The 22717-nt window shown below is 42.4% G+C and overlaps 1 protein-coding gene across 6 annotated transcripts in view; it reads left to right on the top strand.

Moving 5' to 3' along the window:
* LOC100563818 (protein kinase C and casein kinase substrate in neurons protein 3) overlaps positions 1-22717 on the top strand; it is a 49843-nt gene that overhangs the window by 1708 nt on the left and 25418 nt on the right. The window contains exons 1-2 of one of the 6 annotated variants that reach the window (XM_062957216.1): positions 8-469; positions 7555-7604. The exons of 1 other annotated variant lie outside the window; for it this stretch is intronic. Coding sequence is in view for 3 of the 5 variants with exons in the window: in XM_003225236.4 (XP_003225284.2) it covers positions 12785-12911 (127 nt within the window). In the remaining 2 variants the exon portion in view is untranslated. Of the gene's footprint in view, positions 1-7; positions 470-3334; positions 3558-7554; positions 7605-12769; positions 12912-22717 lie in introns of those variants that run through there. 4 more of the 6 variants (XM_062957215.1, XM_062957214.1, XM_016996169.2 and 1 more) reach the window with 4 other exon arrangements.

Raw genomic sequence — 22717 nt, 5'->3', positions numbered from 1 at the left:
TCTGATGAGGAAAGGTTGACTGAGGAGAGGAAGGGAACGGTCTATGGGACAGAAGGAGAGGAACAAATTCTAAGGACAGTCCAGCGAAATACAATCCAGAAGGAAAAATAGAACAGGGAAGGAAAGAGTATTTGTAGATTGATAGAAAGGTGGAAGGCAAGCAAGCAGATTAGGCTAGACATGGATGGATTTGGGTGAGCAAATAATACATTAGGTGGGTGAGCGGGAGAGAGTTTTAGTAAGAGGGAGGTGCTCTGAATTAGTGAGTGGGGCAGGCACGGATGGAGAACTAGCAAGCGAGGGAATGTGAGAAAGACAGCAACAGGGGGAAAGCGCTAAGTTCTCTCTGGCACCTGCCCCAGTTTTCCCCCTCCAAACATCCAACTTGCGGCTGGGTTGCCATCTTCTGTTTCGTTGGGACACAGAGAGGGGAAGACGGATAAAGTTAAGATGGGAGCTCCTCCAGAGGGTAAGTTTCTTTCAAAGGCTGGTCCCATAGGGATTTGCAGAAGGGTGAAGCATGGAGTGGCATCAACCAAAATGAAGTGGGTTGGGTTGGGTTCCCTGAAGTGGCTGTAATACAGGGTATGGATTTATATAGTCGCATTTACTAAATTCCACTGAGTCCTACACTTAAAATACGATAACCCACTATGTTCGTCACACTAGATTGGGTCCAAGTGTATGGCAGAGTGTTCTTTCTGTATGGGAAGGAAGTGTCACATTTATGAGAAGGCATACATTGGGATGCAATGAAGGGATTCACCTCTCTTCCATCTTACAAAAGGCAAAAACTGAACGTTTGCTCTGCAAGAAAAGCTGGCACTCTGCCCATTCTACTCATGCCCAAGTTCCAGGTTCAGTGGCATCTTCAGACAAGGCAAAGGAAAATCCTGGAAGGCATCTGTCAGTCATGTTGATGGTTCTGAGCTGAATAGACTGATAGTCTGAGTCAGAATCAGGCAATTTTGAATGTATATGTTTGCATGGATTGTGTATTTCGTATCACAAGGGGCCTGTTTCATAGGACACAGGCAGAATTTGATAGGTGTGGCTGTAACTATGATTTGTAGGAGAGGGTGAGCGTGATACGATATGTGCTGCAGTTGTGGATGTGTGCCTGAAAAGCTGGAGCGATTTGTAGTATTTGATTTCATTTATTGGCAATGTTTTCCTCCACATTTTATTTTTGCAGTAAGCCTATGAGATAAGATAGAAAAAGGGAGAGAGAGCAGAATGGTTATTTGGTGAAAGTATATGCACTATAAACACACACAAACACACTCACACAGAGTTAGTGGGGACGTGGCTGATTGGGGGTGGGTGGGTATTGTGCTTCTAATGCCATAAATCTAATGGACTATAGATGGCAGTGGCGTGAAGCTGTGCTTGAATTTTAGAGGGGGAAGCATGGATCTGGACCTCTGGGAGCCCTTCCACACAGTCATATAACCCAGAATATCAAGGCAGAAAATCCCACAATATCTGCTTTGAACTGGGTTATCTGAGTCCACACTGCCATATTATTCCAGTTCAAAGCAGATAATGTGAGATTTTATTCAGCTGTGTGGAAGGGGCCTGAGGCCCTTTCTTAATGGCCATACAATCCAAATTATCAGATCAGATAATCCGTATTATCTTTGAACGGGACTATATGAGTCTACACTGCTATATAATCCAGTTCAAAACAGATAATCTGGATTTTTTATGGTAGTGTAGAAGGGGCCTAAGAGTGCATCTACACTGTTGAATTAATGCAGTTGGACACCACTTGAACTACCATGTCTCAATTGAATCCTGTAATTTGTAGTTTGATGAAGGAACAGCAATCTCTGGCTAAGGATAAAGACCTTGTAAAATGACAAATCCTATGGTTTATAGCATTGAGGCATGGCATTTAAAGTGATGTCCAACTGCATTCGTTTGACAGTGTAGATGCACTGGGCTCTTCAACTCGGCCATATAATCCAGAATATCAAGTCAGATAATCTACATTATCTACTTTTAACTGGATTATCTGAGTCTACACAGCCAGATAATCTTGATTTTATACAGCTGTGTAGAAGGGGCCATTCTTACTTGTGAAATTTGAAATCTTTGATGTTTGTGGTGTTTGGAGAAACTCATGTTTGTTTATCACACATGTGCTGTTTGAGCTTGGATGGTAATGCTATTGGAAGTGCTGGATAGATGGAAGTTTTTACAAAGTAAGCAAGTGGGCAGTTGTTCAGAGAGTTTAAGATCTAGCAGTTGTGATTCTCAAACTTTGGCCCTCCAGCTGTTGATGACTTCATGTGCATATGCTATGTGCCTTCAAATCATTTTCAGCTCATGGCAACCCCATCACAGGATTTTCTTGTCAGGATTTGTTCAGTGGGAGGTTGCCTTTGTCTCCCTCTAAAGCTGAGAGAGTGTGACTCAGTGAGTTTCCTAGGGTTTACATCCCAGAATCCCCAGAAATGTGCTGAGGCTGAAGTCTACTGAAGTCCAAAACATCTGAAAGAGTATAGTTTGGAAACCACTCATCTAGATATGTGTCTAAGGAAAATTAGTAATGGTTTAAGCTTAGCATTGGGAATAGTTACTTCTTTGGACCTTGACTTCCAAAATTTCCCAATGATTCTGAAAGTCATGGTGCCAAAGGGTAACTGAAGAAATATCAAGCCCATCAGAATGAATGGAACAAGTTAGTTGGATTGGAACTGGGGCATTTGGCGTGTTATGGCTTCTTGAGGTGCCAGGTAGTTCCCGCCCTCATTTTGGTAATGCATTCAGAAGACTTTGAGGAAAATTGTGCAGACGTTGAAGGCAGTGGAGCAACATTGGCAAGGCAGTCTCAATTGTGGGAAAGAAGGAGACAGCCGCAATCTGGCAATTCCACCCCTTTTTTTTGTATTTTCCTCCCAATTCTTGTCTTTTCTGGATGGAAACCTAAGGCGCTGAAGCCAGTTGAGGCAAAGGGAGGCTGTTTCCTTAGAGGCGGACCCCAAGCCATCCTCCTCAGCCTTTCTCACGCCAAGTCCAGCTGGGACAGCCTCCACTATCCTCCACGCTTTTTTCCTTTTTTTTTTTCATCTTGTGGAAAAAATATCTAGAGCCAAAATGAAATTAAATCTCAAAGCTGCATCTCAGTGCTGGGAGGGGAAGAGGAGTTTAATATGGTCACGGAGGCCATGGGGAAATGAGAATAGAGGGATTGTCAGGCAAACATGCACATACACTCACATCCCCGGAGGCAGAAAAAAGCAACAGATGTGGCAGGACAAAACTTTGAGTTCTTTTATAAGGGATTCTTATGATTTTTTTGTTGAAACCCTGGAAGAAAGAATGTGTTTAGAAATGCAAGCAATTTGTCTCTCGTGCATCCATGTACTTACAGTAGTCCATGGGAGAAACCCTGAAATGTTAATAATGCTAACAGTCACTCAATAGGCAGCAGTTCAACCTGTGGTTTCTTGAGAAGGAAATATCTTGACTGAGGAGGCAGTGGGATCAATTTCCACTGCAGATTTGAATGGGAGGATATACTGCTTTAGATGGTCTTGATCAATATACTGGTAAGTAAAAGCAAGTTCAATGTTCAAAGTATGTTTTTAATATAATGCACATTTGGGGGGCCCTCTACGCTGCCATATAATCCAGATTTTCAAAGCAGATCATCCACATGATCTGCTTTGAACTGGATTATATGAGTTTACACTACCAGATAAACCAGTTCAAAGCAGATAATCTGGATTTTATATGGCAGTGTAGAAGGGGCCTGGGTTAATCTATTTCTTTTTCTCTTGTTGAAACTGTGGATAAAGAGGGTCGAATGTACTCAACAGCTGTAAAAAATACCAGCAACAGTAAATTCCTTGCTAAGGGATTATGATGAAAAGAGTCAAAGATAAAACTGCCCATAGTATGATGCTGTTATACAAATATATGGTGTACCCATACTTGGAATGATATCTACAGTTCTGGTCATTTCATCAAAAAGGATATTGTAGGCCTTCGGGAGAATATGCATAAATATGTACCCCAGATTTGGTCAGTGGGCTGGAACTCCTCCCAGGAAAGACGACAATTTTAGAAAAAATTACATTTATTTAAAAAGAATAAACAAGGGGAAAACATGTTTTTGGTTTACAAAAATGTGCCTGGCATGAAGAAAATATAAGGCATTGAAAGAGCCAAGGTGCAGGACAGAGTCAAACAAGGAGGGTAATCATCTATGGCAGGAAAGCCAGGAGGATAGGATTCACTCATGGATATGTTCTTTGCAGCTCAGCATGTAGTAGAGATTTATTTATGGACATGAGTATGGACAAGGGGAGACACACACACTCTAAAAATGTTTACCCACTTCTCTATTTGTGTGGTTTACATTGCAACTTTGCATATATAGTGCTAACTTGCTTTTCTCTAGCGACTAGAAACATGTGGCCTTCTAGATACTTTCTGTTGTTGAATTGTGGGTGGATTTTCTCTGCAAGAGTACATTAGTATGACCTATCCCTGTTATAATCCCAAGTGTTTTCAGATAGCTTGGTCTTGAAAGGTGAAAACTTTACCATGAGCAGGTCTTAAATCTTTGATATAGCTTGACATAGCCAATGGTACTATTGCCCTCTCTTTGAAGGAAAAGCTGGGGAGGGTGCTGTTATATTGCAACAGGATTTGCATTGTGTTGTTTTATTATGATCAGGGGCTGAGTTATACTACACTTGCCTAATAGCAATGTGGTTGGAAAGTCATTCATATGAAGATGGCGGTTTCCTTGTTCCTTCCAATGGAAATCAATAGCACAGAAATTATCTGTGCATGGCCTTGGTTGGGTGTGAAGCTTGAAGGGTGATGTAGTTGTAATCTGGGGGAGGATCGGATAAGGTGCAAGTGGGCTTTTCCGTTTCGTTACCCCCATTGCATCCACACCTCTGCCCTGTTTTGGTTATTTTTATGTATGAATAGCTTTTCTGGCCAGTATTCTGCCAATGTATAAGACAGGGGTCCCCAAACTTTTGAAGCAGAGGGCCGGTCCACAATCCTTCAGATTGTTGAGGGGCCAAATTATCATTTGAAAAAAAAATACGAATTCCTATGCACACTGCATATGTCTTATTTATAGTGCAATACAACAATAACAAAGAACAATACAATATTTAAAAATGAAAACAATTTTAACCAACATAAACCTATCAGGATTTCAATGGAAAGTGTGGGCCTGCTTCTGGCCAATGAGATAGTCAGGTTAATTAGGATTGTTGTTGTTGTTGTGTGCCTTCAAGTCATTTCAGACTTTGGGCGAGCCTAAGTCTAAAATTATTTATTTATTTACTACCTTTATTTACTACATTTATATCCCAACCTTCTCACCCCGAAGGGGACTCAGATCAGCTGTATGTACATACAATATATTATATTATTAACATAGCACAATATTAGCATTATGTATTACTATATTGAACTATACCACTATACTGTAATATTATATGTAATATATAACATATAATTAATATTATTATATGGTATTATTATTAGTATTATATTGTATAACATTATAATATTATAATCAAGATTATATGTATATACAATATATTATATTATTAAAACTTATATAAAAATATTATATTATAAAACTGAGGGCGGGGGCCAGGTAAATGACCTTGGAGGGCCGCATTCGGCCCCCGGGCCTTAGTTTGGGGACCCCTGGTATAAGAGGTATTCTGCTGGCATCACTGGCTGGGAGCATTATTTTTAGGATTACAGTCTCAGGCCCCTTCCACACAGTTGAATAAAATCCCACATTATCCACTTTGAACTGGGATATATGGCAGTGGCAGATACTGTGGGTTATTCTGCCTTGCTATTCTGGGTTATATGGTTGTGTGGAAGGGCCCTAAGATTCCTCCAGCCAACCTGGCCAAGTAACTTTGACAAAAAAGAAAACTTTGCCAAAATAGCACAACTTCGCTTTAGTTTGGTATGATGAAATATTTTGAATTCCACCAAATCCCATGGCTCCTCAAGCAGAAGAACATGGGAACCAGATTGTGATCTTTCCCCATGTAAAACGCACAGAGGTTTGATTCTATCTGCCTACCAACCTACCGTACAACCCCCATATCCATGGGAATCAATATCCTCAGTTTCATTCATTCATGCAGCAGAACCTACCGTAGAAAATGCCTAGCAAGGACATATTTTGTCAGACGTGGATAACTGTGCATCCTGGTCCTGTGGATATTTGGGTTGTCCTTGGGTGGGCAAGCTTTTGGTACAAAATTGCAATATTCACTACTTTATGAAGACAGTCATATTTCATCCTTTATTGGTAGTAGAACAGAATTGAGTAGTGCTGAAGAATCATAAATGTAAAAACACTCATGACATACACTAGGATTCAAGAAAGGCCCCTTTTAGGCACTGTCTACAGTGCAATATAGTCCAGATCATCAAAGAAGATAATCCAGATTATCTGATTTGAATTGGATTATATGAATCTACATTACCATATAATCCAGTTCAAAGCAGACAATCTGGATTATATGGCAGTATAGAAGGGACCCCAGTGAGCATGATATCATATACGGCACATCAAAGAAATGTTTCTGATTACACAAAGGAAATGACTTTGCTGCTGCTCAAAGCCTGTTTTTTCCTCTTTGGTTGTCCCAATTTGCTGGTTGGAAGCCCAGTGAATTACACAACTCAAGTTGTTTCTTCCTTTCCTCATTTAAGCTAAACAACACTTTCTAGGACTCCAAATTGCAAAGAGCTATCAGTTCTGTATCTCCTCCCCGTTGTGAGACATCTGGAGTTTCAAGCAGACTGGGATGGTGAGGGAGGGCTAGCAAAGGGGAAGTGCCATTCCTAAGCATCTTCTTGAACAGTCTCATAGCAGAAAGTACATGAAATCAATTCCCTGGTTGAATGTAGAAAACACCAACAAGTTATGAAGTATGAACTGAATATACAGATTGGGTATCCATTATCCAAAATGCTTGGGATCAGAATTGCTTTGGATTGTGAAGTTTTTTGTATTTTGGTATATTATCTATAGCTGCATATACATATACGATGAAGATGGGACACAAATCCATTGAACTGTCAGAAAGCAAAAGTGCCCCTGTTTCAGCCATCCAGGTGGCCAATTTTAGATTTTGAAGTATTTTCCAATTCCAGATAAGGGATACTCAGCCTCTATCTTTATGTCAGTATACTTCATGTGCTTACATAAAGTATTACTATGCAAACCCCTCTCCCCAACATGATCATTCCAGATGTGTTAAACTGCAATGCCCAGCATTTGAGGCGAGTTGGCAATGTTTGCTTCAGGAGCACAAAAAAACAAAAAAAAAAGTCACATCAGGAATCAAGTTTCTCCTGCCAAGAGCTAATGGGGTTGATATTGTATTACCTGTCTTTTATTGCCCATTGCCTCTGGTCTCCATATGGCCAATAAAAGGAGTGGCCTCTGCCTGCATTAAAATTCCTGTAAACTTTTTTAGCTGACAACATTTCAGATAGAATGTAGCTTGTGACTTTAACATCCTCACCATTTCTCTCCAGTATGATTTTTAACATCTTTGCCTGATGAAGAAGCCTGTGACGCTTTGAAGGTTTGTATGATGCATTTAGTGCATTTTGCTTAGCCAATGCAGGCACCGTTCTTTTGTGGATTTTGTTGGATTTTGCTGCATGGCCAACATACACCCCAGAATAGGTTTGCTAGGAGATCCTGTTCCTCAGAAACCTCAATGGCTCATAAAAGTTTGTAACTATGGTTTTTGTATTTTGAATTTTCTTGGAAAAATAACTTTTGTGGGAACTAGAAAGCGAGGGGGACTGCTTTCCATACTGTAGCATCTTGTGGAGTTGAACAGATCTTGGATTTGTCCTTCTGCACCTCCCCATGGCTTGGATGATGATGCTGCCGCTTGCTGTTGCTTGCCTTTTCCTCTTCAGTCTGCCTGAGTTAACTGCAAACACATGTGTCCCCCTCTCTACATCTGCAGCTCGCCGTCCCCATCCTACACATCCCTCCCCCTTTCAAATTGCTTTTCCACCAGCACTGAAGACAAAAGTGCTGTCAGTAGATTGGTTCATTTCTTTCTTTTCTTTAATGCGAAGCAGTCCAAGATTCCTTGGCAGGATGGTTAAAAGCTGGAAGGGCGGAGGTGGAAGGAGAGGGAAGGACACATAACAGCCTGCCAGGCATAGCTAGGAAAAAGGCAGCATCATTTGGGAACTATGAGAAAATGGGGAAATGTTGCAGCAAGCAGCCTTTCTTTACCTGATATCCTTCAGGGGCGTTGGACTAGAACTGTCATCACTCCTGCCAGTACGTCCACGCAAGCTGGGGATGATGATACACATTCAGCCCATCGAGGCAAAGGAAATGGAAAGTTCCCCACCAAACACTCCATTTTTCATTTTATAGTTCTAAATCTGTTGAGATTTGCTTTCACTTCAATTTGTTTGCATGGTCTTGTTCCATTGTGTGCTAATCTATCTTTTGGATTGTACTCTGTATTAACTCTATTGTGCAGGATTCCTACAAGTATTGCTGGTTGGTTACCGGTAATTTGCTATTTCCAATTTATGGTGATGCAAAGATGAACATATCATGGGATTTTCTTTGCCAGATTTGTTCAGGCTTGTTTTTGCCTTCCCATGAGGCTGGATCTACATTGCTATATGTGGATCCTCACTACCCATGTAATTATATGGCAGTGTACATCCAGCCTGAGGGTGAAAGAGTGTGACATGTCCAAGGACATCTAATGAGTTTCTATGGCCAAGGAGGGATTCAAACCCTGGTCCCCAGAGTTGTAATCCAGCACTCAGACCACTACACCATGCTAGCTTTTAGTAGTTGGTTAAGCGCTCACGTTTATATGTATCAGATATTGGAAAAGTTTCAAAGCATCCTTTTTCAATCTAACACTTGAGATGTTTTGGACTTTAACCCCCCTAGGTAAAGGTTTTCCCCTGACATTAAGTCTTGTCGGGTCCAACTCTGGGGGTTGGTGCTCATCTCTATTTCTAAGCCGAAGAGCCGGCGTTGTCCGTAGACACCTCCAAGGTCATGTGGCCAGCATGACTGCATGGTATTGGCCATATTAGCTGGAGCTGATGTGAGTTGCAGTTTCAACACCAGAAAAGCACCAGATTGGGGACAGTTGATGCGGTCTATGGGGCCAACTATTACGTTCATATGATGGGGAAAGCAATTTTAACTAAACACTAGCAGGGACTTCCTGATGGTACAAGCTGTTCAGCAAAGAAACAGATTTGTCTCTGAAACTAGCAGACACTGTTTGGAGGTAATAGACTTTTAGGCAATGTTGGAAGCCATTCATCAGAGATTAATTCCCTGCATTGGTGGCTATCAGTCTGGATTGATCTGTGTATGCCCTTTCAACTCAGTGATTATCTATTTTCAGGGACTGATTTTTGTTGGATTGACACCAAAGAAGATTCAATAGGAATATTTTTTCTGTTTATATGTTATCGCCTTCCCCATCCTTGAAAGTTTTTCTTTATCTGTGAAGATCACATTCTTCTCCATCGTTACCAAATTTGGACTTAGTTTTTCTTCCAATTTCAAGCAGAGCAAGACAGAAATTACTTTTGTCATTGCCTGGCAGTTGCCTTGCCTGCTCATTAATTTCCAAAATCCTAAGGAATGAAACAACCAAGAAGCCCTTCTTGGGTTTATCCAACAAACAATTGCCTTCATCTCCCTTCATAGAACAAACAATTGCCCAGACAAAGGCTAAGAAACAGTGTGGAGAGTACTGACTATGTAAAGGTCCTGGTCCCCTCTGTTACTCTCCAGGTTATAAGATGACGGCTTCTGAGCACAGGCTGTTTTGTATCTTGGAAAATGGACTTCCAATGTACAGCAACCTAATTTCCAGGCAGATTTTTTTTACTATGCCACCCTCTCCATTGGGGAAATCCTAAGCAATCTTTAGAAGTGTGATCATAGATTAGTGGTGAAACTGTGATGCTTGCAGAGCGAGTTGGGTACAGCCTCATGCCATCTCCTGTTAAAAGGTTTTAATGGAAGGAAAAAACCTCATTTGGAACCCCTGCTTATTAATGCAGACCACATTGCTCTGAGATGGAGCAGCGGTATGAACCTATACTGTGGATTAGTATCTTTAAGTCTTCATAAAGCAATCTGGGTCTTCCCTGTTCTTCATCCATGAAACATCAAACATCCGGGTGTCCTCTGGGCAACATCCATGCAGACGGCCAATTCTCTCACGCCAGAAACGACTTGCAGTTTCTCAAGTCGCTCCTGACGGGAAAAAAAAATCCATGAAGCATGCAATATTTGAAGATGTGTTGCCTCTGAACAAGTTCCATTTTGCAGAAATCATTTATAGTCTCTGATAGATTTATTCCTCCCTGACATGTCCAATCTCTTTTTAATCTCCTCTGTCAAAATGGAAAGTCTCCTAGATTTATTGGGGAAACAGTGGGAAGGCAGGGGAGAACAGTTTGCGTGACACCTTCTCTGAGCAGCTTGTACTCTGCAGAGTGTGAAGAAGAGCCAGCAGTTTATTCACTTCTTCATTCTCTGAGATGCTAATTTGCCATTTGATATGTGCTAAATCAACAAGTTAATGCTGCTGGGAAATTCAGAAAGTGGAGATTCTGTGATCTCCACACATACTAATAGTTTGTATAATTTCATAGACAATATTTTCACCTCCACATATACAAATATTTGGTTGATTTCAAAGATAGATTCTGTCAACTCAATAGTACTGATTTGATGTTTGAATTGTTTTTCTATCCACCAGCACCCCCAAATCAATGTGGAGTGAAACCACAATAAAAAATCAGAATAGAAACAATGCTTTCTTTAGAAATAGACAGAAACTACTGTATTTTGTCTTGATTGACTGTCAGAAGTTCAACAGGGATGGGGCCAGTCTGATTTCTTTGGGCAGACCATTCCATAATCTGGGTACTGCTATACAAAAACCATTCCAGGTAAGCTCACCTGAGAGATATGAGTTCACCCGAGGGCTATGAGCCTGACTGTACAATCCCAGGCTTTCCAACATTTCACAGAACATATAAAGTATATGGTTAAAGAACAACATAGTCTGGTCACGATGGCAAAAGTTGTGAATGGGAAAGAACAGACAAGCTAGAAAAACTACAACAGTTTGACAGAGCATTGAAGTCCTTCCTTTTCCACTGTTTCCTGTGTTCAAACTCCTTTTGCACTTTGAACTCAGTTTGTAGCAAGTAAGGCTGAGGGGGAAAAGGAGGAAAGTGAAGGAGAGAGAAACCGGGACATTTTGAAAGCAGCTGAAAAGTGGGACTGTAAAGGATTAATCACTGGACAGAGGACTATCTCTGCCAAATTGGGAAAGTTGAAGAATATACTATCCTATATAGGTCAACTGAAACATAAATTTCAGTAAGTTCATCAAGGCGTATTCCCATGTCGGTAGATAAAGGACTTGTGCCTGAAGACTTCCTTTTGAGATTGTGGCTGGGTTGTGGTTTCCAATAATACATGAATTTTGGAGAGTATTGAGGAAACGTAATTGCAATGCTTGCTTAAGTCACAGCTGGAATCTAGATGGGGCTGCCACATGACCTGAAATGGCTTCTGAAATATCCATGGAAAGCTAATGGGTCTATAACAGGCATGGGCAAACTTTGGCCCTCCAGGTGCTTTAGACTTCAACTCTCTCAATTCCTAACAGGCGGTAGGGTGAACGACTGGAGCTTTTTATGCTTGGATCTTTGCATTTTCTTTTGGTTACGGTTTACACGGTACATACTTCCTTCTGAACCATCCAGGTTGTTTCCCTAACACAAGCTGATGTGTTTTCACATTGCATCAGCTGGGACAATCAGAAATTATGGTATTACATTCTGTTGTGTCCTTTCCCCTACTGGGTTTTCTTATGCTGCAACCATTGCTTTCACTATGGATGTGTTTTCATAGTGTCATAACGATGACAAAACCATGGATGTGTCAGCCAAAGACAGCACATCAGCTGGAAATAGATACATTTGTGAATGATATGTTATGCATGCAGAAAGGCTATTCTTGGCCGTGGAAGCTGGTATCTTTGGATCTCATCAGTTTATTCCTGCAAGGGCTTACCAGGCAGACAGACTGGGAAGCTACTGGGAACCATCTTTTCTTTTCTGGCAACTGATCTGGATCTCCCCTTCCTAAGGAGGGGAGTTGACTTGCTAGGGGAGCAGTTGGGTTCATTGCTATGCTATTCCTCAGATCCAGACAACATGTAAATGTGGGTTTTAAATGAGAGTTAAAAAATCCTGGAACCTGACTGCAGGTCCCCACAGAGACCTAGTAGTCCTGGGATTGGGTCCCCCACTGTTCCCACAGGTTTCTTCTGTATTGGAACAAGATGGAGGGTGGACGGGGGACATCCAGTGGAAGGTGTTTTTTTAATCACTCCATTATGCGCTGGAACATATATGTGTACATGCGAATATCTTAATATAAATATAAGCAGATTTGCATGTGCACATATGAGGTTCAGCACGTAATGGAGTGATAAAAAAAACTTCTGCCAGATTTCTCCCTTCCCCTAATTGTTTATTCAAGCTCTGTTTAATATTATAAGTTTAAAATAAAGAATTACATAGAGTCCTAATTGCTCTCCACTCATGCTTCCTTTAAATCAGCTGTGTGTCTGTTTCACATCCCAATCAGCTGATCAGCTGTTTTGGGCTTTTTAAAAAACCAATGTGTGCAGGAGCTGTCTCCACAGAGGGAGGGAAGAAAATCATGTGTTTTTCACGAGTGCAGGGATATACAGTGAAGCGAATATGCACATTTTGTGGCCGGAATCAGAATAAAAGGGGACCTTTTTACGTGTTTTTGACGGTCGCAGCAAATCAGCGTGAATTTACAGGTAGAGTCATGTAGCCACCCCCTCTTTTAACCCAGTAAATGCCGTGTTTTAGGTGCTGTGTAGATGGGCCTGAAGATTGTATTAAAAGAAAAAAAGACATTCTGCTCAGTGGGTGGGGGGGGGGGGAGGTAATAGGGTTTGGAAACGAAGATTGATGGCACAGCAATGGAACCAATTGTCTACAGAGATGATGGGCTTTCTTTTCTGGAGTATCCAGAAAATGGTGATACTCTAACTCACATGGATCAAACACAAGGCCCACAGGCTGAATTCAGCCCACCATATAATTTTATTGGTCTTTCCAGGTGGTAGACTACAACTCTTGTATTCTTCATCATTGGACATCATGACTACAGTTGATGGGAGTTGGGATACAGTAACATCTGGAAAGCTGCAGTTTGTTCTATTTAGTTAATTCAGATATAAGGCTTGTGGATATGAGGTCTGACTTTAAAATGTTCTTTAACCTTTCCTCATAAGCCACAAGTGTTGTTGGGTTGCAGTTCCCATTATCCCCAGTCTGCATGGTGGATCATCAAAAGTTATAGAAGCTGTCATTCAATAACATCTGCATAAAAATGAAAGAGCACTGGCCACTATGTCAAAAAAAACATAGTTGGCCCTCTGTAGCCATGGATTCTCCATCCATGGATTCAGCGGCCCTTTGAAAGCAACCATAAGGCTGATGTGGCCTTGATGAAAATGAATTTGACACTCCTGCTTTAGCTGGAGATCCTGTGTTGAGTGTGTGTTGGCCCAAGAAGTCCTTTCCAACTTCCCTAATTTTATAAGTCCTCTTTCAGAAAGGATTTTTAAAAAACGAGAAGCAACAGATAGCTGAATAGTCTCCAAAGTTTCATAGTTGAAAACCAGGACATGTGTGGCAACGTAACATTGGTATGTGGTTAACTTAGCAAATTTTTGGGAACGTTGACTATAAAGTTGTGCTGGAGGATCTAAAATTCCTGAAGAGATGTTGCCTCCAGTGAAAAGTAACAACAAAATTGCGTGGTTTCCTCTGGCCCCTTCTACACTACCATATAATCCTGAATATCAAAACAGATAATCCACATTATATGAGTCTACACTGCCATATAATTTAGTTCAAAGCAGATAATCTAGATTTTATATGGCAGTGTAGAAGGGGCCATAATCCAGAGATGATCAAACTGTGATCATCCAGATACCAGCACATTCAGTCCCTGTAACTCAGACCGTGCTGGGGCTAATGGGAGCTGGTGTCTAACAAGATCCAAAGGGCCATAACTGGCTCATCCTTGCTGTCAACCCTGTCATAAGATGACTAAGGCTTGGAGGAGGTGATACGGATCTTTAAAAATCCATCCTGAGTCAAGGGGAATCTTGTGTGGGCAGATCAACCAGGTGGAACATGAAGTGCTGTGGGAGGGAGGGTGTTACCAGCTGCCAACTTTTTTTGGTGGAGAGTATTTTTAAATCCAACACAGGAGTCTGTCACATAGAGGTTCATCTAACCTCAGCCCAGTTTGGAACATTGTTTATTTGGGTCTGTAACTTCCAGAATCCCTTTGCCAGGCTGATTATGTTTGGTGTGGGATTCAGGTAATTACAATCCCCAAAAGGGGATTTCTAGGTTCTTTCCACCACTACTACTGATTATTATTTTCGATTTTGTTCTTTACATACATGCAATCATATCAACCAGTTGTGCTTTAAATTTGTAAACAGCCACAAGAAAGTGCCAGTTGGCTTTTGTGTAAATATTTTAGAGAAGATAAAATAAGTATCTGATGTGACCTTTTTGTCTGGAAATTGAACCTTAATGTATGGGGAAGCATTTGCGTTTTTGCTAAGCTATAGTTGTTTCCAAAAGGTTTCTATTCCAAAAATAAGCTCTGCTTCTTCACACAGAAACTGTCACATCACAAATTTGGAATCCTCATTTTGCTTCTTATGAAATTCTCTGGTGAGCTTGGGGTGGCCACTTTTGAATTGTCAAAAAAGAGGATAAATTAATTTCCTAATGTACAAGTATATCTCAATTAACCAGAAATGTTATACCATAAACAGAAATAACAAGGAAAAAATAGGGACTGGTTCCAATACCACAAAGGGAAGTAAAGTTCCATATGTTCTAATAAACTTTGAATCCTGAATTAATATTATGCACATGTGAAATGAAATAACTAGGTCAGATCAGCCTTTCCTAAGTAAAAATATTTTGAATGGACCTATAAGCTATGTCATTTGATATGCAGCCTGTCTCATGGGGTGAAGGTTTCTGGGCGCAAACTAGAATTAATACAGTTTGACTCCACTTTAACTGCCATGGCTCAATGTTATGAAATCTTGGCAAATATATATTATAGGAGTTGAAGTCCAAAACACATGAGGGCCGAAGTTTGCCCATGCCTACTCAACCTGAACCCTTGAAGGGCTTCCAAGTAGCACTTAGAGGGTCTATTTGAAGTCATGTCTACTATCCTAAGCCAGCATAGCCATGCTGGATAGGCGAATCTGGAAACTGTAGTTCTAAAATTAATTTTCCTGTGGTCTGAAGTTTCTCCAGTCAGAGCAGAAGTTGAGCCAGATTGGTGAATGGTCTAACTCGGTGTTTCTCAAACTCTGCTCCTCCTCCAGGTGTTTTGGCTTTCAGCTCCCAGAAATCCCAGACATCTTACCAGATGTTTGGACTTGTGGGAGCTAAAGTCCAAAACATCTGGAGGAGCACCGTTTGAGAAACTCTGGCTAACCCATAAACTACTTGACCATTTTAACTAGAAAAGCTGATAGTTAAACTTGGGTTCTTCCAAATGCAAATCTAGTGTTCCACTACTTAACTCTGTTCTTATGCTTACATAGCATACCACCAGGTCCCAACATTTCCAAATAAATGAATCATATATAATCACATAGGTTTATGGGATTCATTGGAGCAGAAAGCAGATCATCTCCATATCTGTATCCCAGATTACTGCCTGAATCTGGTGTAGTGGTTGGGTGCTGGATTAAGGCTGGGTGTTAACCCCCCCCCCCCCAATTTTTCAGGTTTAAAACAAAACCTAGAATCATAGAATCATAGAATAGTAGAGTTGGAAGAGACCTCAAGGGCCATCTAGTCCAACCCCCCGCTAAGAAGCAGGAAATCGCATTCAAAGCACCCCCGACAGATGGCCATCCAGCCTCTGCTTAAAAGCTTCCAAAGAAGGTGCCTCCACCACATTCCGGGGGAGAGAGTTCCACTGCCGAACAGCCCTCACAGTGAGGAAGTTCTTCCTGATGTTCAGGTGGAATCTCCTTTCCTGTAGTTTGAAGCCATTGTTCCGTGTCCTAGTCTGCAGGGCAGCAGAAAATAAGCTTGCTCCCTCCTCCCTATGACTTCCCCTCACATATTTGTACATGGCTATCATGTCTCCTCTCAGCCTTCTCTTCTGCAGGCTAAACATGCCCAGCTCTTTAAGCCTCTCCTCATAGGGCTTGTTCTCCAGACCCTTAATCATTTTAGTTGCCCTCCTCTGGACGCTTTCCAGCTTGTCAGCATCTCCCTTCATCTGCGGTGCCCAAAACTGGACACAGTATTCCAGGTGTGGTCTGACCAAGGCAGAATAGAGGGGGAGCATGACTTCCCTGGATCTAGACGTTATTCCCCTATTGATGCAGGCCAAAATCCCATTGGCTTTTTTAGCTGCCGCATCACATTGTAGGCTCATGTTTAACTTGTTGTCCACGAGGACTCCAAGATCTTTTTCGCACACACTGCTGTCAAGCCAGGCGTCCCCCATTCTGTATCTTTGATTTCCATTTTTTCTGCCGAAGTGAAGTATTTTGCATTTGTCCCTGTTGAACTTCATTTTGTTAGTTTCGGCCCATCTCTCTAGTCTGTCAAGATCGTTTTGAATTCTGCTCCTGTCTTCTGGAGTGTTAGCTATCCCTCCGAGTTTGGTGTCATCTGCAAACTTGATGATCGCGCCTTCTAACCCTTCGTCTAAGTCGTTAATAAAGATGTTGAACAGAACCGGGCCCAGGACGGAGCCCTGCGGCACTCCACTTGTCACTTCTTTCCATGATGAAGACGACGCATTGGTGAGCACCCTTTGGGTTCGTTCGCTTAGCCAATTACAGATCCACCTAACCGTAGTTTTGTCTAGCCCACATTTTACTAGTTTGTTTGCCAGAAGGTCATGGGGGACTTTGTCGAAGGCCTTACTGAAATCTAGATATGCTACATCCACGGCATTCCCTGTATCGACCCAACTCGTAACTCTATCGAAAAAAGAGATCAGATTAGTCTGGCATGACTTGTTTTTGGTAAATCCGTGTTGACTATTAGCAATGACCGCATTTGTTTCTAAGTGTTTGCAGACCACTTCCTTAATGATCTTTTCCAGAATCTTGCCTGGTATTGATGTGAGGCTGACCGGACGGTAATTGTTTGGGTCGTTCTTTTTTCCCTTCTTGAAGATAGGGACCACATTCGCCCTCCTCCAATCTGCTGGGACTTCTCCTGTTCTCCAAGAACTCTCGAAGATAATTGCCAGTGGTTCTGAAATAACTTCCGCTAGTTCCTTCAGTACTCTTGGGTGTAGCTGATCTGGCCCTGGGGACTTGAATTCGTTTAGAGTGGCCAGGTGTTCCTGGACAACTTGTTTCCCTATTTGGGGTTGGATTTCCCCCAATCCTTCGTCCATTCCATGTTGCTGAGGTTGAAGATGGCTTTCTTTTTGTGAGAAGACCGAGGCAAAGAAGGCATTAAGCAGTTCTGCCTTTTCCCTATCCCCTGTCACCATCACCCCATCTACTCCTTGCAGTGGCCCTATCGCCTCCTTTTTCTTCCTTTTTCTACCAACATAAGCAAAAAAACCTTTTTTGTTGTTTTTTATGTCCCTGGCAAGCCTGAGCTCATTTTGCGCTTTAGCCTTGCGAACCTTTTCCCTACAGGAGTTGGCTATACGTTTGAATTCTTCTTTGGTGATTTCTCCCCTTTTCCACTTCTTGTGCATGTCACTTTTGAGCTTTAGCTCAGTTAGAAGTTCTTTGGACATCCATTCTGGCTTCTTTGCACTTGTCTTATTTTTCTTCTTTGTTGGCACTGTTTGCATTTGCGCCTTGAGTATTTCACTTTTGAAAAACTCCCATCCATGCTTAACTCCCTTGTTTTTTAATATCGGCGTCCATGGAATGCCGCTCAGTAATTCCTTCATTTTTTGGAAGTCAGCTCTCTTAAAGTCCAGAATGCGTGTTTGACTTGTCTTAGTTTCAGCATTCCTTTGTATTGCAAACTGCAGGAGCACATGGTCACTTGCCCCTAAGGATCCAACCACTTCAACTGTATTGATCAGGTCTTCCACATTTGTTAAGATTAGATCAAGAGTTGCTGATCCCCTTGTTGCCTCTTCTACCTTCTGGACCATAAAATTATCTGCAAGGCAAGTGAGGAATTTGTTGGACTTTGTACTCTTGGCTGAGTTTGTTTTCCAGCAGATATCGGGATAATTGAAATCGCCCATGACTACTATATCTCTTCTTTGTGCCTGTTTGGTCAGCTGTTGACAGAAGGCTTCATCAAGTCCTTCATCCTGACTCGGAGGTCTGTAGTAGACACCCACAACAAGATCTTTTTGAGTCCCGGTTCCCTTGATTCTTATCCAGATGCTTTCAAGCTGGTTTCCCGGATTACAGTCTTGCATTTCTTCTGCAACGTAACTGTTTTTGACATATAAAGCTACTCCCCCTCCTCTCCCCTTTGTTCTATTTATGTGAAAGAGGTTATAGCCCTCAATGGTTAAATTCCAGTGATGGGAGTCATCCCACCAGGTTTCAGTGATGCCTATGACATCGTATGTGTGGTGCTGTGCTAGGAGTTGGAGTTCGTCTTGCTTATTTCCCATGCTCTGAGCATTAGTGTAAAGACATGTAAGCCCCTGTGACCTCCCCTCGAACTGTTTATTTGGGATTATTGTGCTCTCTGTACTTGGTCCTTGCTGTGTTTGTGCAGCCCTCCTTTTAGCCTTTCGGCGGTTCCCTGTGGTCGTGGGTAATATAGTGTTCGCCAGGCTGTTGTTCCCCTCCCCCAGCGGATTTAGTTTAAAGTGCGCCTGATGAGGTTTGTGAGTCTGTGTGCAAAAAGATGTTTTCCTACTTGTGTGAGATGCACCCCATCGCTTGCCAGTAGTCCATCCTCTTGGAAGAGTAGACCATGGTCAAGGAAGCCAAAATGCTCCTCTTGACACCATTTTCTGAGCCAGTTATTGACCTGTACTATTTTTCCGGCCCTTGTAGAGCCATGTCCTACAACGGGGAGGAGGGATGAAAAGATCACATGTACATTATACAGTTTTAGCTTTGTTCCCAGAGCTCGAAAATCATTTGTGATCTTTTGAAAAGTATGCCTAGCGGTGTCATTGGTACCTACATGAATCAACATAAGGTGGGGAGGGTGATGGGGCTTTAGGAGCCTGCTGAGCCTCTGAGTGATATGGTGTATTTTTGCCCCCGGGAGGCAGCATGTTTCTCGAGCCATCCCATCCGGTCTGGAAATGATGGCTTCCGTTCCTCTAAGGAGGGAGTCACCTACTACCAAGACCTGTTTCCTTTGAGGATTGACAGGGTCCCTTTTGTGCAAGACAGTGTGTATGTCCCCTGAAGAGTGTTCCTGTTGAAGTGAATCATGTAGGTGTAAAGTGTTGTCCTCCTCCTCAACATCCCCAGTGCATTCATCAATGACAATCCATTGAGATACATCCGAGAGCCCATTACTCTCCCAAGGATGTTCCTGTTGCTCCTGGTCTATGATTGGGGATGGAGCATTTGCATGATTACATAAGTGTGACTGTGGTGATGCACTGTCCCTGTCAGGGCTATCCCCTGCGCATTGATCCAGGATGGTCCACTGAGTGGTATCTAAGAAACTGTGGTCCTCCACAAGATGTGTTTCCTGATTGTATGTTAATGATGTAAGAATTTCAAATCTGTTGTGTAAATGCAGCTGAGCAGAGGAGTTCTGCGGAGGCTGCCTGGTCCTGCGTCTCCTTCTATGGGTGACCTCCTTCCAAGCCTGAGGGTTGTCTACCTTTGAGTTGATCTCCCCATAAGGTTCCTGATCATGGTCTTGGTGGTGTTGGTGTGATGCAGGCTGCTGATCTACAGCAGCGTGTTGTGCAGTGTCCAAGAAGAGCTCGAGTGCCTGAATGTCCTTAAGGGTCTTAATACGGTGCTCGAGCTGTTGGATCCTCTGCTCCATCAGAGTCATCTGTTTGCATTTGGAGCAGATGTAGTTGTCTAGTTTTTGTGTGAAAAAGCGGAACATGCGACAGCTGGTGCATGTGATGGGAATGTTTTGCTTTTGTTGCATCTCTTGGTGAGCGTGGTGGCCAAGTGGGATCTTTGTACAGTTAAGTAATATGCACGCACTTTATGTGCAGACTGCAACAAACCACGTCTTTGTGTATTTGTTTATGTTGCTTTGTTTCCTGTATGTACTGCAAAGGATAGTTAGTAAAGGTGCCTTTAAAATCTTAGCCAAATCTTAGCCAAATCCTACCTGAAGCCAGGGAGCAAAAATGTCCTCCTGCTTCCTCTGCTTCTGCGAGAACCAACTGCCCTTCTGGGATCAGGCTCTGGCAGAAACTCACACTGGCAAATAAAGCTTTCCCAGAAACTCAATTAACAGGGGACAATGCCTGCTGTCAATCAACTTAAGTACCTGGCTCTCTTTCAACACACAGTCACACAACAGTTAGACTTTGACCACAGGAGCCAAGCCCAAACTCAGTTTAAAATCTTAGCCAAATCTTAGCCAAATCCTACCTGAAGCCAGGGAGCAAAAATGTCCTCCTGCTTCCTCTGCTTCTGCGAGAACCAACTGCCCTTCTGGGATCAGGCTCTGGCAGAAACTCACACTGGCAAATAAAGCTTTCCCAGAAACTCAATTAACAGGGGACAATGCCTGCTGTCAATCAACTTAAGTACCTGGCTCTCTTTCAACACACAGTCACACAACAGTTAGACTTTGACCACAGGAGCCAAGCCCAAACTCAGTTTAAAATCTTAGCCAAATCTTAGCCAAATCCTACCTGAAGCCAGGGAGCAAAAATGTCCTCCTGCTTCCTCTGCTTCTGCGAGAACCAACTGCCCTTCTGGGATCAGGCTCTGGCAGAAACTCACACTGGCAAATAAAGCTTTCCCAGAAACTCAATTAACAGGGGACAATGCCTGCTGTCAATCAACTTAAGTACCTGGCTCTCTTTCAACACACAGTCACACAACAGTTAGACTTTGACCACAGGAGCCAAGCCCAAACTCAGTTTAAAATCTTAGCCAAATCTTAGCCAAATCCTACCTGAAGCCAGGGAGCAAAAATGTCCTCCTGCTTCCTCTGCTTCTGCGAGAACCAACTGCCCTTCTGGGATCAGGCTCTGGCAGAAACTCACACTGGCAAATAAAGCTTTCCCAGAAACTCAATTAACAGGGGACAATGCCTGCTGTCAATCAACTTAAGTACCTGGCTCTCTTTCAACACACAGTCACACAACAGTTAGACTTTGACCACAGGAGCCAAGCCCAAACTCAGTTTAAAATCTTAGCCAAATCTTAGCCAAATCCTACCTGAAGCCAGGGAGCAAAAATGTCCTCCTGCTTCCTCTGCTTCTGCGAGAACCAGCTGCCCTTCTGGGATCAGGCTCTGGCAGAAACTCACACTGGCAAATAAAGCTTTCCCAGAAACTCAATTAACAGGGGACAATGCCTGCTGTCAATCAACTTAAGTACCTGGCTCTCTTTCAACACACAGTCACACAACAGTTAGACTTTGACCACAGGAGCCAAGCCCAAACTCAGTTTAAAATCTTAGCCAAATCTTAGCCAAATCCTACCTGAAGCCAGGGAGCAAAAATGTCCTCCTGCTTCCTCTGCTTCTGCGAGAACCAACTGCCCTTCTGGGATCAGGCTCTGGCAGAAACTCACACTGGCAAATAAAGCTTTCCCAGAAACTCAATTAACAGGGGACAATGCCTGCTGTCAACCTGGTTTACTCAAGAATTTTAACTGATTAACCAAATCCCCATGAGTATCCACTGAAGTTTATCCGTCTTGTGTGTCCAACTAAGTTTATTGATGGAGCCTGATTTCTAAATTATTTTGCGTTATGCGTTTCATTATTCACTAAAAAAATTCAACTCCCCCCGTCCAAATTTTTTCTTGCTACGATCATGATCTATACTGCCCTATATCTCAGGATCTGATCCCAGATTATTTGCGTATCCCAGATTATATGGGAGTATAGACTCATCCAGTTCAAAGCAGATGATCTGGGATCAGATCCTGAGATATAGGGTAATGTAGATTCGGCCTAAGGGTTTGATGGTCATGGAAACTCACTGGGGGCCCTTCCACACAGCTCTATATCCCAGAACATCAAGGCAGGAAATGCCACAATATTGGCTTTGAACTGGGTTATCTGAGTCCACACTGCCATATATTCCAGTTCAAAGGAGATGATGTGGGATTTTCTGCCTTGGTATTCCGGGATACAGGGCTATGTGGAAGGGCCCTGGATTTTCTGAGTTGCAGAAAACTCCAATGATAGGTCACTATAGGTCAGAAATAACCTGAAGGCAAAAACATCAACAGCTATAGGTATCTCCAGACAATTCAGTTGAGTGTCATTGAGAACTGAGCCTACTCCAACCTTCTTAACTTTGTCATAGAGTCTATTTGTGGTCAAGCTTGAATGTCATGAATGGTGACTGACGGTGAAGTATGGGTTTCATGTATGTGATTTCCTTCAAATGATGTTTGATATGTGCGGTTTGACCTATGACATTTATTCC

The sequence above is a fragment of the Anolis carolinensis genome, chromosome 6 (genome assembly GCF_035594765.1).
Source record: "Anolis carolinensis isolate JA03-04 chromosome 6, rAnoCar3.1.pri, whole genome shotgun sequence".
Lineage (NCBI taxonomy): Eukaryota > Metazoa > Chordata > Lepidosauria > Squamata > Dactyloidae > Anolis > Anolis carolinensis.
This window is presented reverse-complemented; position numbering and strand designations above follow the sequence as displayed.